Here is a 14,683-nt window from a genome sequence, read left to right on the forward strand (position 1 = left end):
CTCCCGCATCTCCTGTTCCGGCTCCCAGGTCATCTCTGATCCCTTCCGATGCTGCCACTGAACCAATACCAGGGGTACCTCCTTGTTTCTCAAAACCTTGATCTTCCGATCTTTGATGGCCACAGGTCTTTCAGCATAATTCAGACTTGCATCCACCTGAATATCCCCTAACGGAACCACCGCTGATTCGTCGGCTATACATTTCCGCAGTTGCGACACATGGAAAGTATCGTGAATCTGCCCCAACTCTGCTGGCAAGTCTAAACGGTAAGCTACCCGACCCACCCTTGCGATCACACGGAAAGGACCAATATACCGGGGCCCCAGCTTGCCCCTCTTCCTGAACCGAATCACTCCTTTCCAAGTATAGACCTTCAGGAGCACGAGATCACCAACTTGAAACTCAAGCTCGGACCGTCGCCTGTCTGCATAACTCTTCTGCCGGCTCTGAGCGGTCAACAACCTTTGCCTGACCATCTGAATTTGCTCGGTCGTCTGAAGCACGATCTTCGTGCTACCCATAACCTCTTGTCCCACCTCACCCCAACAGATGGGGGTGCGACACCTCCGCCCATACAACAGCTCAAAGGGCGGCATACCAATGCTCGAATGATGGTTGTTGTTATATGAGAACTCTACTAAAGGCAGATAGGTGTTCCAGCTCCCTCCGAAGTCCAACACACATGCCCGAAGCATGTCCTCGAGTGTCTGAATTGTCCGTTCACTCTGGCCGTCTGTCTGAGGATGATATGCCGTACTGAAATGTAACTTAGTACCCAACTCTTCATGGAATTTCTTCCAGAACCTGGAAGTGAAACGCACGTCGCGGTCCGAAATAATCGAGATCGGCACCCCGTGCTGAGATACTACTTCCCTCACATATAAGTCAGCCAACTTCTCCGCAGAAGAGCTCTCACTAATAGCTAGAAAATGAGCGCTCTTTGTCAGCCGATCCACAATTACCCAAATCGCATCGACTCCTCTCGCCGTTCGCGGTAACTTGGTGATAAAATCCATAGAGATTTGTTCCCACTTCCATTCGGGAATCTCTAGCGGTTGCAGCTTACCGTGCGGTCGCTGGTGTTCGGCCTTGACCTGCCGACAAGTCAAGCACCTCTCGACGAACCAAGCGACATCCCTTTTCATACATGGCCACCAGTACTCCTTCTTGAGATCCAAATACATTTTCGTAGCACCAGGATGAATCGAGAATTTCGATCGATGTGCTTCCTCCGTCAAAATAGTGCACGCACCGCCCACAAACAGCACCCAAATCCGTCCCTGACAAGTCATAAGCCCTCGACCATCCGTAACAAATCCTGATACCTGACCTACCACCTGTTCCTTCTTCTGGTGTTCCGGCTTTGCAGCCTCCATCTGAGCCCCTCGAATAATGTCTAGAATCGGGGTCAAAACCGTCAACCTCATACAAATATCTCGGATAGGGGCGTTATCCGCCCTACGGCTCAATGCGTCGGCTACCACATTATCCTTGCCCGGGTGGTACAGGATCTCACAATCGTAATCCTTCACCACATCCAACCACCTCCTCTGCCGCATATTCAGATTTGGCTGATCCATCAAGTATTTCAAGCTCTTATGGTCCGTGTAAATCGTACACCGAACCCCGTACAAATAGTGTCGCCAGATCTTGAGGGCAAACACCACCGCCCCCAATTCCAGGTCGTGCGTGGGATATCTCGACTCATGAGGCTTCAACTGCCTCGAAGCGTACGCTATCACATGACCCCTCTGCATAAGTACCGCCCCCAAACCCGATATAGAGGCATCACAGTATACCACAAAATCCTCCATCCCTTCCGGGAGTGCAAGCACCGGAGCCTCGCACAATTTATGACGAAGCGTCTCAAATGAGGACTGCTGCTCCGGTCCCCATGAAAACGCAACACCCTTCCGGGTCATCCTAGTAAGTGGCACAGCGATCTTGGAGAAATCCTTGATAAATCTGCGGTAATATCCAGCCAAACCCAGAAAACTCCTGATCTCGGTGGGCGATCTCGGCACCTCCCACCTCAACACCGCCTCAATCTTGGCCGGGTCGACCAGTATCCCCTTCTGGTTCACAAGATGCCCGAGGAATTGGACCTCTCGTAACCAGAAATCACACTTGGAGAACTTGGCATACATTCTCTCCGATCTCAAAACCCGAAGAATCTCCCGCAAATGTTCCTCATGCTGGTCCCTAGTCCTCGAATACACCAAAATATCATTGATGAATACGATCACCGACCGATCCAGCATCGGTCGGCACACCCTGTTCATGAGATCCATGAATGCGGCCGGGGCATTGGTGAGCCCAAAAGGCATCACCACGAACTCATAATGTCCATAACGAGTCCTGAAGGCAGTCTTTTGGATATCCTCCTCGCGAACCCTCATTTGATGATATCCCGACCTCAAGTCAATCTTGGAAAACCAAGATGCCCCCTGCAACTGATCGAACAGATCGTCGATCCTAGGTAACGGGTACCGGTTCTTAATCGTCAACTTGTTTAACTCCCGATAATCGATACACATCCGATGTGAACCATCCTTCTTCTTGACAAACAAAATCGGCGCTCCCCAAGGCGAACTACTCGGTCGAATGAATCCCTTCCCCAACAGCTCCTGAAGCTGCGAGGATAATTCCTGCATTTCCGGTGGAGCGAGACGGTAAGGCGCCTTGGCGATGGGCGCCGCTCCCGGAACCAAATCGATACGAAACTCCACTTGCCTCTCCGGAGGCACACCTGGTAACTCCTCGGGGAACACATCCGCAAACTCGCATACAACCGGGACGTCATCAATCGAATTGGGCCTCTCCGCGGTCACACGAGTATCCATCACATAGGCTATGAATCCATCACAGCCCTGTTGTAGACTCTGCCTTGCCCTGGCCGCTGAACAAAACGCCGACCCACACCGGGTCCCTTCGCCATAAACCGTGAGCACTCCCCCACTAGGGTCTCGAATCATCACCAGCTGTCTCTCGCAGTCAATGACTGCTCCAAACTTACTCAACCAATCCATGCCCACGATAATGCAAACATCCCCCATAGCTATAGGGACCAGGTCTATAGGAAACTCGACCCCAAAAATCTTGAGCACGCATCCTCGAATCACCTCGGTGGCGTATACCGCTCTCTCGTTTGCTATAGCAACTCGCAGGGGATGACTCATCGTCTCCCGATCGATATCGATGTGCTGGCTAAAAGCCAACGAAACAAAGGACCGACTCGCACCTGAGTCGAATAATACCAAAGCAGGCACATGATTCACAAGAAAAGTACCTACGCAGATAGCAATATAAGCATAATATCTCAGCATAAATGTAAATTCATGAAAGAATACATACCGGCCACTACATCAGGTGTCGCGCGGACCTCCTCTGCAGTCAACTGGAAAGCTCTCCCACGAGCCTTCGGGGCCTCGGTCTTCACTGGCCGAACCTCAGGTACCCTTGCAGCAGGCAAAGATCCCTGGCGAAGCTGGGGGCACTCGGCCTTCCGATGGCCAGTCTGGTTGCAATGGAAGCAAACCATAAATCCCTTGGGGCAATCCCTCGCAATGTGCCCCTCCTTGCCACACTTGTAGCAAGCACCCGATCGACATTCCCCCTCGTGACCCTTGCCGCACTTCCCACAAGTGCGGCTCTTCTGTCCTACGGATCTCAAATCATCGAACCTGGTCCGCTTGGCTGCCGGCTGCGACTGAGCCGGCCGCCGATCCGCCCGTTGAGACTCGACCTCCTCCCTGGCCTGGGTCTCCAACTCGATCTCCCGCTTCCTGGCATTCGCCTGAAGCTCTGCAAAAGTCTGATATGACGAGTTCGATACGAACTCCCGGATGTCTCTCCTCAGCACTCCCAAATACCGGCTCATCCGAGCCTGCTCCGTGGACACCTGCTCGGGGTAGAACATCGCCCGCTCGTGAAACTTCCGCGTGATCACTGTAACCGAATCGTTACCCTGCTTGAGGGTCAAGAACTCCTGAACCAATCGTTCCCTCTCTACCGGGGGAATATACTCGTCTCTGAACATAGCAGTAAATCTCTCCCAAGTCATGGCTGAAACCTCCGCAAGAGTGAAGTTCGCCGTCATGAACTTCCACCAATCCTTTGCTCCCAGGCGGAGCTGGTTCAAGGCGAACCGCACCCTCAGATGCTCCGGACATGAACAAGTATAGAAGCATCCCTCAATATCAGCAATCCACCTCATCGCAGCAATCGGATCCTGCGTCCTGTCAAACTCTGGTGGTTTCGTGTTGCTGAACTCCCGGAACAGCAACAAGTCACCTCCCTGTGGTCTGGCAGCAGCCACAGCTGCGGTAGCTGCAGCGGCGGCAGCCTCAGACAACGCGGCGTACCGCTCATCAAATGTCTCCATCAGCGTGGTCTTAATAGACCCAAACATCTCCGGAATCTCGGCCCGGATCGCTGCAGCTACCTCCTCATGAATCATCTGACAAAGCTCCTCGTCAGTCACTCTACTCGTGCCAGGTATGTGTCGAGGTCCAACCATGATGTCTCTGAAATACAACATAAAAATATCAGAGACTCTATCGGGCAAAATCGCACTCGATAACGCAGTCCTACTTCGTCTCCGATACTCAGGGGTTCTTACTTGGGCTGCCTACTGACCCGGCGTCCGTGGTAGTACGGGCCCAATACTACCAATTACACCGCGTCGGTATTCACCCCAAGTCCTCCTCCCCGAATCCCGAATCCTGAGCACTCTATTCTTATCATACTCTAGTTACTCACTCGCTCTCGAGCACCTCATAGAAGCAAGTTTCTCTAGACTAAGGCATCACAAGATCAGGCCACTCTAGTCCTAATATGTATCCCTAGTCTACTAGCATGCGTATCATATCATATCATGTATCGTAACACATATAATAAGAGTATTTTGGGGATTTTTACCGTTCGGGCGCTGGCTGACCGTACACACTTTTTCTTCTTTGGTCGTCTCATTTGTCAAAAATTTAAAATTTTTCTCAAATCCTCAGTTTGAGTTCAGTTACGCCCGAAGGTGTACCCGAATCCCTCAAACCAAGGCTCTGATACCAACTTGTAACGTCATAAAATTTCCAACCAAAAATTTTCGTTTTTACAACCATCAAAACGTGAGTAATAAGTTTAAATTCCAAAGTAACAATGTAGTCACAACCGATTACATAACAAAAGATAAAATAGTTTTCCCCGAGTGTGTGTACGGTCACGCTGGCGCCTTCCCACGGTCCTCACTCGTACCTGAAACACACAATGCAACAACTGTAAGCATAAAGCTTAGTGAGTTCCCAAAATACAACATACGCACATACGCCTTTCCAGGCCTTGACCTTCCGGTCCATGTGTCTCAGGGGACTTCCGTCCCGACTGGGTAAACCTTCCGGTCCTACCCACGTCCACCCTTACAGTCCATATGACCACGCCTTCCGGCCCATATCAAACATATCATACATGACACATATAGCAAATAACTTAACACACATAAGGCATATATTTCATATCATATTCGACCTTCCGGTCACATAGTCAAAACCCTTCCGGGTACAGTATAGTGAGAAGACTCACCTCGTATGCCTCGCTAAGTCGCTAATCGTGAATCCTGGAATCACTCGGGCTCGAACCCTCGAGCTGCAATCCTCCTATGATATTACAAGTCTATAATTATTACTTGTACCACTAAGGTGGACCATCCATATCAAGTCAACACAGGTTGACTTGGTCAGCAGTCTTTAGACAATTTGGACCAGACTCGGCGAGTCCACAATAGCGACTCGGCGAGTCTACGCGTTTTTACCAACTCTCAAGAATTTTCCCTTTGACTCGTCGAGTACTCCCCCGACTCGACGAGCTCCACCTGGGCCTGAATCACAGGGCCACCGCGACTCCACTCGCTGAGTCGAAGGTCGACTCGGCGAGTCCCAACCTGACTCGGTCCACCTGTCAAAACCTTTCCAATTCTCTGCGACTCACTGAGTCGCCCACAACTCGGTCCGGACTACACACAGGATGGTCTCAAGGACAATCTTCAAGCGACTCGTCGAGTCTGTTCTTCAGACTCGGCGAGTCCATGCCATGCACCAGCTAAAACTGGCTTTTGCGGTCAGATCCGTTCCATACATACATAGATCTGGCCTTCCCAAGCTTATTTGTCATGTAAAGTCTCAGTCTTGGTTGCCATGCAATGCATACAAGGCTTATTTTGAAGAAACAACCACTTATTTGGCAAGTTTAGCTTCTAACTCAAAAGAATTGACATAAAGCTTGCCATGAGGGGTCTCCTGGACCTGCTTAAGTCCAGATCTAGGTTCCATGTCTCCATGGGACCTCTCATACTTCTTATTCAAGCCAAGAAATGCAAGAAGAAACCCTAGATTTGGCCCATCAACACAAAACACGAAGATTGGCTCAGAAAATTACCTCAAGAAGACCCCTTTGATGAAATAGCAACAGATCTAAGCTCCCCAACACTTCAATCTTGCTCCACTCCCTCCTTTCCTTGCAATATCACACAAAATGATGAACAAAAGGCCTTCAAACACACTCACAAGGGCTTACAGACGTATGGAGGCTCTTAGGGTTCAAGGTGGCCGCATATGAGGGCCATAAGGTCCTTTAAATAGGGCTTAGGACCGGGAAATTAGGGTTTCATCAAACAGCGCGGACTCGCCGAGTCCATCCCTTGGACTCGCCGAGTCCGGATGCGAACCCCCGCTCAAAAACGCGACCCGACTCGGCGAGTCGACTACCAACTCGCCGAGTCCCCTCACAGAATGATAAAAATATATGAAATGGAGATACCTGGGGATTCGGGCTGTTACAGAACTAAGTGTTCACCAGATGTTTTGGACTACGTGTTCACCAGTTGTAATCTATAAACCTTGGTAACGATGGACTTCGTGCCAATTCCTTAGTATGATCCTTAGTAATAAATGAATGAGGAATAGTTGATTCTTAGGAGTAAAGAAGATAATGGGAATGGGTAATTGGGTTGATTAATTGTTTGAAGATTAAACATAATAATTATATTATTGTGGGTTGAAAACTCTATGTACTCACCAGGTTTCCCAACCTAACCCACTCAGTTTATTTATATGACAGGTGTTGATATGAAGTCACATTACACTGACAGATTATGGAAATATAAATCACTAGTGATAATGAATGTAAATTTTGTTTATGCTTATGTTTCTGTATTGACGATGACATCCCACATGTTTTGAAATGAATAAAAATACTTTTCTACGGAAATGCTTTGATAACGTATTTATCATGTTTTATTGGGAACAAATTTCAGCAACATTTTTATTAAAAGAGGTACTCTGATTTTTATAAAGCATAAACAAAATCAGACTTTTCTGGCCGTGAAAATGGAGATGTCACAGTGTTTTCCTTTGGGACTCGGCGAGTTGGAAGCTCCAACTCGGCGTGTCGAGAGGGATTTGGCCACGAGAATTAATGAACCAACTTGACAAGTTGGGGTGCCTCAACTCGACGAGTTGGTGGATGGGAAGGAAACCCTAATTTTTAGGGTGTTGTACCCTATTTAAAGGGCTTGTAGAGTGTCTTGAGTGTTGATCTCTTGTCCATAAAACCCTGATAGCGTGCATCATCTTGTTTTGTGAGTATAAGGGCTTGTAGAGGGTGTTGAGTGTTGATCTCTTGTGCTCTTTTTAAGAAGCTTTGAAGATTGGAAGTGTAAAGCTTGGAGGTAAGACTTAGATCCAGAATTTCCCCACTTGTTGTAGTCTCTTGGAGGTATCAAGTTTATACCTTGCTTTGTTATCATCTAGATCTCTTTGTTTGGACATTTATCTTGATTTTGGGCTCATGGGTGGATTGTCCAAGAAGTTGTGTGTTCCAGGGGTTGTTATCTTAGATCTGACCATTTTATGGCCCCTTTGGACTTAAAGTTGCAAGCTTTACTGAGTTCTAGGTCTCATTCATGCAATAAGTTCCTTTTAGCCCATTGTGAGCCCTAGGGTTTCTTTTTAGCATGCATGGAAATAAAGTTGGAACCTTTATGTGATTTTCCAGCCTTTGGATTCCAGGTCTATATTTTGAGGCTATGTTTTGAGAGTTTAAGGGTTTAATGTGTCAATCCTCTCTCTAATGAGTCTATGGTTTGGGTCCGACTCACTTTGGATGGTTCCTAAGGGTAAAGTTGAAAACTTTACCCTTCTAGACATCATTTCGGAGGAGATCTGAGATTTGGAGTTCCTAGATTCTAGGGAAACGGCTTAATGCATTAAGTTGTTGGATTTCTGACTAACTCGGCAAGTTCATTAGCGAACTCGGCGAGTTGATGAGGGTTTTCCCAATCTGTGCAGTTATTGGAGAAAATCAACGAGTTGAAGGACAACTTGATGAGTTGGGTTAACTCGGATCTATGACGTTGACCTTTGACTTTAGTCATTGACCAAGTTTGACTTATAAGGGGTTTTAGGGAATTTGATTTGTATTTAAGGAATTGTTTCTGCTTAGAAGTTAAGTATAGCTGATATTCGAATCCGTGACCTAGTCAACTATCGTTCAATATTGAAGGTGATTCTTCTCACTACACTCATGGGTCGAAGGCACCAAGGTCGGCCCATTAATTATTATGTGATGATTTGTATTGGAATATGGAATTTTTTGCTATTTGATATATATATATATATATATATATATATATATGTGTGTGTGTGTGTGTGTGTGTGTGTGTGTGTGTGTTTGTGTGCGTGGATTTATGTGTAGACCATGGGAGGAGCCCATGGAATTTGGCAAGACCATGGGAAGAGCCCATGGCTCAGGGATATAAGACCTACAGGGTAGCCCATGACATTCCTTTAAAGACCATGGAGGGAGTCCATGGCAAACTTAGATGTATGCGTGCATGGTATTATGTGGCTTTATGTTTACATGTTTGGAAACTCACTAAGTGTGTGCTTACAATTTTGTTGGATGTTTCGGGCACATCTGGTTCTAAGGGCAAGGGCCCGGCTTGATGGTGTGGCATGCATTCTCCACTATTTCCACATCTGGCTTTTGATACTTTGATCTTTTGAAACACTGTGGCCATGTAATGGAATTATTTTGGAAACAATTGTGGTTGATTTTATATTTATAGAAGTTAAAATTTATCTAAAAATTGGTCTATTACAATCTTTTTTGCAAATGCATTTTCCTCTTTTTTTCATGTTTGCTTAGTATTCCTTGAGAGAAATCTCATGTTCCAAAACAACTTTACTTTTGCTCTTAACATCTTTTGATGTGTTGACAGATTTTGAAAAGTGTGTTTTTGTAGGACAATTGGATTTTGGATTTTCAATTGGTTTAGAAACCTATGGTTTGGAAAAAAGGTTTTGATTTCAGTTTCTGAATTGGAGAAGAAGTCGTATTTTGAACTGAAAATTTTGCTGAATTAACAGAATTTTGATTAGAATTTTTATTTTTCCAAAAACGCTTTCTTTCTTGTAAGTTCTTCCTATATCTAGCATTCAATTGTCTTTTCTTATCAATAAGCCCTTCAGGTGATTTATGAATGTTAAATTTAGGTTTCACTTTTCTGATTGGTGTTTCGTGTTGTTCAGAAGAGGTTTCATTGCGAACATCCTTCGTGCCACTTGGACTTGTCTATTCGTCACAAAGGTCTACACGATTCAGTGGTTCCAAAACGTATTTCACTTTTGTTTTCCAAGAGGTCAAGTCTGAAAGACCTTTGGTTTCATCTGCACTATTGATAGGCGTGGACCAGAAAAATTTGTCACAACCCTTCACATTATTATTATAGACAAGGGACATTAATTATGAACTTTCATTTTTGTTCAGTCTGGTTTTTACAAAATCTTGATTCGAAGCTATTTGTACTTTTGGAAAAACGATGGCTTTTCCATTTAAAACTTTAGAGCCTTTATTTTCAACAATACGAATGAATTTAATTGAATTTTCAGAAATAAATTTTTTCTTAGGACATTCAGTATTTTGAACAAAAGCAGAACAATCTATTTCATCCTCTACATAAATGTCACTTATATCGCTTTCATCAAATTCGGTGTAACACCCAAAACCGGGTACGTCTTGAAACCCTCAAGAATTTATGTTTAAGCACAATTGGTCCCTTGAGTACGTTGGGCGTACCTATGAGTAGGCTTAACGTACTCTGCATGAATAATCACGGAGGAGCCTCATCTACGTCGGGCGTATGTGAGGGTATGTCGGGCGTACACGTCAAAGGGTCAAAACCCTAAATCCTGGACTTGTTCCCATATTTAATCATCCTTAAGCCTCTTGGACCAAACCCTATTAGTCTCTTGAGTATCTTTTCGTCTACTTTCAGTTGTGGTATTGTGTGTGAGAGTTTTGAGCTTAAGGAGAGGGTTTTGGTAGGCATTTTAGAGTTCTTTCAAGAAGGAGAAGTGGTTATGCAAGCTTGGAACAAGTTGGTGCTTCAAGATCCTGCCTATTAGTCATCTTGCAAAGCTTCTGGAGGTATAAAGCTTGCACCTTTCCATCTTAATCTCTAGAGCTAGTTAAGGTTTCTTGTTTGGTCCCTTTTTGGATAAGTTTGGACCTCCTTTGAGAGTTAAGCAACTCCAGGAGAAGGGATAGACATATCTAAGGTCCTTTGGTCCTTTAGTACCATAAAAATGGAAGCTTGATGAGAGCTTTGTCCTCATGCATGTGTTAAAGACCTTGGAAAGGTCTTAATGGAGAAGTTGGGTGTGTATGAGTCATGCAAAGGCATAAAGTTGCTAACTTTATTCCTTAGGAAATCTTTACAGAGTTAGATCTGGCTTTTGGACATAAAGGACTTGAGTATTAAGCACTTAATGGGGAAAGTGCTTAAATTGAGGGTATGTTGGGCGTAACCCAGTGTACGCAGGACGTAGTCCCATGTCCCAGTACGTTGCACATACCAGGATGGTATGCCAAGCATACGTAATGCAGATGGGCCGAACCTGTTTTGGGCCCTTAGGATAGTTGGGCCTGATTTGATTTTTAGGCCTAAAACCTGCTAGTAAAGGAAGACATCCTAGGGATAAGAGACATAGGGATAAAGAGAGAGCCAAAAAAGGATCTTTCGTGTATAATCCTGCATTATCTCGAATGTTCTCAGTTCTGGTACGTAGACCAAATAAGACATTGTAATCTGGGAATTATGAGTCATACAATTATTGTGGGCCATGGAATTGGTGTTGGGCCTTTAGTGGGCCAAGAATCCCATTAAGGATTTTGGACTTGGACTTCGGTCCCATTAGCAAAGGATGGATATTTGGGCCTTATGGAAGGGTTGGGAAGCTGGGTTCCCTTGGTTAACCAAAGTTCTAACATTGATTAATATTATCATTCAGCTTGGGAGGTTTTGAATTGTTAAAGGAGCAGCTATTGTATCAGCAAACAAAGGTGAGTCTTCTCACCATACCTATGGGTCTAAGGCACCACCGCCAGCCCATTATGTGTCTATGGTATATGGGTTTGCCATTATGTGATTTTATATGATATGTGATTATGTGTTTTGCATGAAGACCCCCGGGGGGCCCGTGGCATTGGATGTAAGACCATGTGGGGTATCCCATGGTAGTCCTAGGTAAATACCATGTGGGGTAGCCCATAACATTGGATGTAAGACCATTTGGGGTAGCCCATGGCATTCCTAGGTAAAGACCATGTGGGGTAGCCCATGGCAATCCTAGGTTAAGACCATGTGGGGTAGCCCATGGTAGTATTACAGGTTTTATGTATGCATGGTTTATGTGATATGTGTGTAGCTTTAATTAGCTAACAGGACATGTGTATGTGTGGTGTGTGGTATGCTCTGGGAACTCACTAAGCATTTCGCTTACATGTTGTTGATTTGTTTCAGGTACATTTGAGCCCAAAGGCATTGGCAAGGTGTGATGACGCAGCGTGCACTCTATCATTCTCTTTCACTGTTAGAATTGGGGACATTCCGATGATTTGAATAAGTTGTAATGAAATGATGATTTGAAAACAATTAAGTTGGGATTTATGGTTTAAGCAATTATGTTATATTAATTAAAAAGTGAAAATTTTATTTTAATATTTGGGTCGTTACAAGTTGGTATCAGAGCCTTGGTTTGAGGGATCCGGACACACTCCCGGGTGTGTCAGGACTCAAAGTAAGGAAATGGTGAAATTGTTTTTAAAAGTAACTTAAAAGGGTTTTCAAAAGGAAGTGAAAGATGAGAATGCAACGCGCATGATCAACCGAGCCAAGTAAGTAGTTCCCCAATATGTTAAGCCATGTTATACTATATTTGAACCTTGTTGATTATATGGAACTTGCTATGTGTATGCTTTTAAATTTGTATACGGTTAGGAGCTTATAGCCTCAGAATGATTGATTTGGCCTTATTTCCTGTTCCTTGTTTGGTTGTGGTTCTAGGGTGGAGTCTTTTATTCGAAAGCCTGTTTGATCCTTTTCCGTGTACAATTTGCATGCATAAGGGCAACCTGTCATGATTGGTTTGATTGATATGAGTAGAGTGAATCTTAGGACGTCCTGAATCTGAGGTACTCGGTAATCGTGGTATATGGTTTGATTGTGGGATGAATTGAAGTTATCAGGTGGAGCAGTGGGGAAAGGTACAGGTAGATGTGGAAGGTAGTATTGGGCCCGTACTAATGTAAGCACATGACCTGTACCCGAAGCACTGTTAGATTTGACGACTTCAAGGAGGACCGGTGTGGGAAGATCCCTTTTATGGAATTCTTGATCATTATAATTTATGATATTTTAGTTCAGCATGGTGGTGACACGTTTTGGAGCAAGAGGATCAGGATCGGGGTCTGGATCTGGGGTGAGATTAAGAGACACTACTAATGTCATTGATGAGAGGTTGCACGAACCCATTGCAGCTGAGGTTACTAAGGGTATCCTTGACGCAACCTAGTCATTTTTGGGATGTTCAAGGAGGGAATTATGGAGATTATGGAGGAGAGACTGCGATCATTCAAGACCGATTTGGTGGTGGGTCAAGTTGGGACCTGAACACCTTTGTTCCGAGAGTTGAAGGCGGGGGGGGGGGGGGGGGGCAGAGTTCTTCGGGGTTAGGGACCCTATTGTCAGCCAACGCTGGGTAGCAGATATCGAGAACGCCCATCGCACGAGTTCTTTCCCAGATGCGGCGAAGGTTGGGTTTGCTTTGTGTGTGTTGAGAGACAGGGCCCGTGATTGGTGGGGCCTTGTTACTAGTCAGGTGGGGCCAGCCGGAGTGGCTGAGATCGCATGGGCCGAGTTTGTTTGGCGGTTTGATTCATAGTTTGCACCACCTATTGAGGTGCAACGATTAGTGAGGGAGTTTCAAACCTTACAGCAGACCACCGAGACTGTGGCAGAGATCACCTCCAAGTTTCGGTAACGAGCCTTGTTGATCCCATAGTACGCTACCAATGAGGAGATGAGGCGGACACGATATCATTCCATGTTGAGGGATGATATTCAGGAGTTTGTGAGCTTTACAGGGTGCAAGACCCTAAATGAGATGGTGGAGAAGGCCCGTGAGAGGGAGATGGAGTTGGATACCCGCACAAAGTGGAAGACTAAGCAGGCACAAGAACCAGGGAGTCAGGCTAAGAAGCCTAAGACCTATGATTCTTCGGGTAAGGGCCAGCAGGGCCGTGGCCAGTGTGCCAAGTGTGGGAGGTTTCATAGCGGGGCGTGTCGGACGGCTCGGATATCCGGATGTTACTATTGTGGTCAGTCGGGCCACGTGAGCAGGGATTGCCCCAACAATGGCCTGATATGTTTCCACTACAACTAAACTGGCCATAAAAAGGCCGAATGTCCTAGATTGCAGGGAAGTGGAGGAGCAGCGGCAACACCTGCACCCGCCACACTGAGGATCATTGATGGCCGCCCTGCTAAGGCGGAAGCCCCAGCGGTGAAGAGTTGTGTGTTTCAGCTGACTATCGAGGAGGCTCGGGCTGCGCCAGGCGTTATGGTTGGTACGTGTTTACTGTCCTCTATTTTTATTATTTTGCATGACTTATGTGTAATTTTGTTTGTATAGGGAACTTTTTGTTCAATGGTATGAATGCTCATGTATTGTTTGATTCGAGTGCTACCCGGGCATTTGTGTCTCTTGCGCTTAACAAGAAGTTTGGGGATGCGTCGGGGACCTTAGATTCCCCTCTCGAGGTGGAGATTGTTGATGTCCTCACCGTTAGTGCGGAGAGGGTATATTGGGGTTGTGTTCTGAATGTGTTGGGCGAGAGGCTCCGTGGGGATCTAGTTTCGATGCCGTTGCAAGGATTGAAAGTGATTGTCGGACTGGACTGCTTAGGGGCCAACGGGGCCATGATTGATTGTGAGCGCCAATTGGTTAGGGTTCGAACCCCAATTGGGGGAGAGCTGGTTCCTCATGGTGAGAGGGCCTTGCAGGGACCGACCCTCTGGCTGCGAGGACAAGGAGGTTTTTACAGCAAGGTTGCTCAGGATTTTTGGCTTATGTTTCGGATACGAGAATGAAGGTCGTGAAGGAAGTGGGCAGTGTGCTGGTTGTACAGGATTTTCAGGATGTGTTCCTCGAAGAGTTACCAAGAGTGCCTACGGAGAGGCAAGTGGAGTTTCGCATTGACCTGGTGTCGGGTGCCGCCCCGATCGCAAAAGCACCATATCGGTTGGCACCACCGGAGATGCATAAATTATCTGCGTAGCTTCAGGAGCTGCTG

General features: G+C 46.0%; 1 protein-coding gene across 1 annotated transcript; it reads left to right on the forward strand.

Moving 5' to 3' along the window:
- The first annotated feature begins 12,756 nt into the window (after positions 1-12,756).
- LOC145016194 (uncharacterized) lies at positions 12,757-14,668 on the forward strand. Its single transcript, XM_078974589.1, has 3 exons — positions 12,757-12,883; positions 14,023-14,366; positions 14,483-14,668. The coding sequence occupies exons 1-3, from the start codon at positions 12,757-12,759 to the stop codon at positions 14,666-14,668; spliced, it is 657 nt and encodes a 218-aa protein (XP_078830715.1).
- The last annotated feature ends 15 nt before the right edge of the window (positions 14,669-14,683 follow it).

This window comes from Lactuca saligna, chromosome 9 (genome assembly GCF_052625555.1).
Source record: "Lactuca saligna cultivar CGN05327 chromosome 9, ASM5262555v1, whole genome shotgun sequence".
NCBI lineage: Eukaryota > Viridiplantae > Streptophyta > Magnoliopsida > Asterales > Asteraceae > Lactuca > Lactuca saligna.

Excerpts from the sequence above, each read along its gene's own strand:
- LOC145016194 (XM_078974589.1), top strand. The coding sequence starts at position 12,757 with ATGGTGGTGACACGTTTTGGAGCAAGAGGATCAGGATCGGGGTCTGGA. Across the intron at positions 12,884-14,022 it reads TGCAGCTGAGGTTACTAAGG|GGAACTTTTTGTTCAATGGT; the intron begins GTATCCTTGACG and ends TTGTTTGTATAG. Across the intron at positions 14,367-14,482 it reads CCCCAATTGGGGGAGAGCTG|GTCGTGAAGGAAGTGGGCAG; the intron begins GTTCCTCATGGT and ends ACGAGAATGAAG.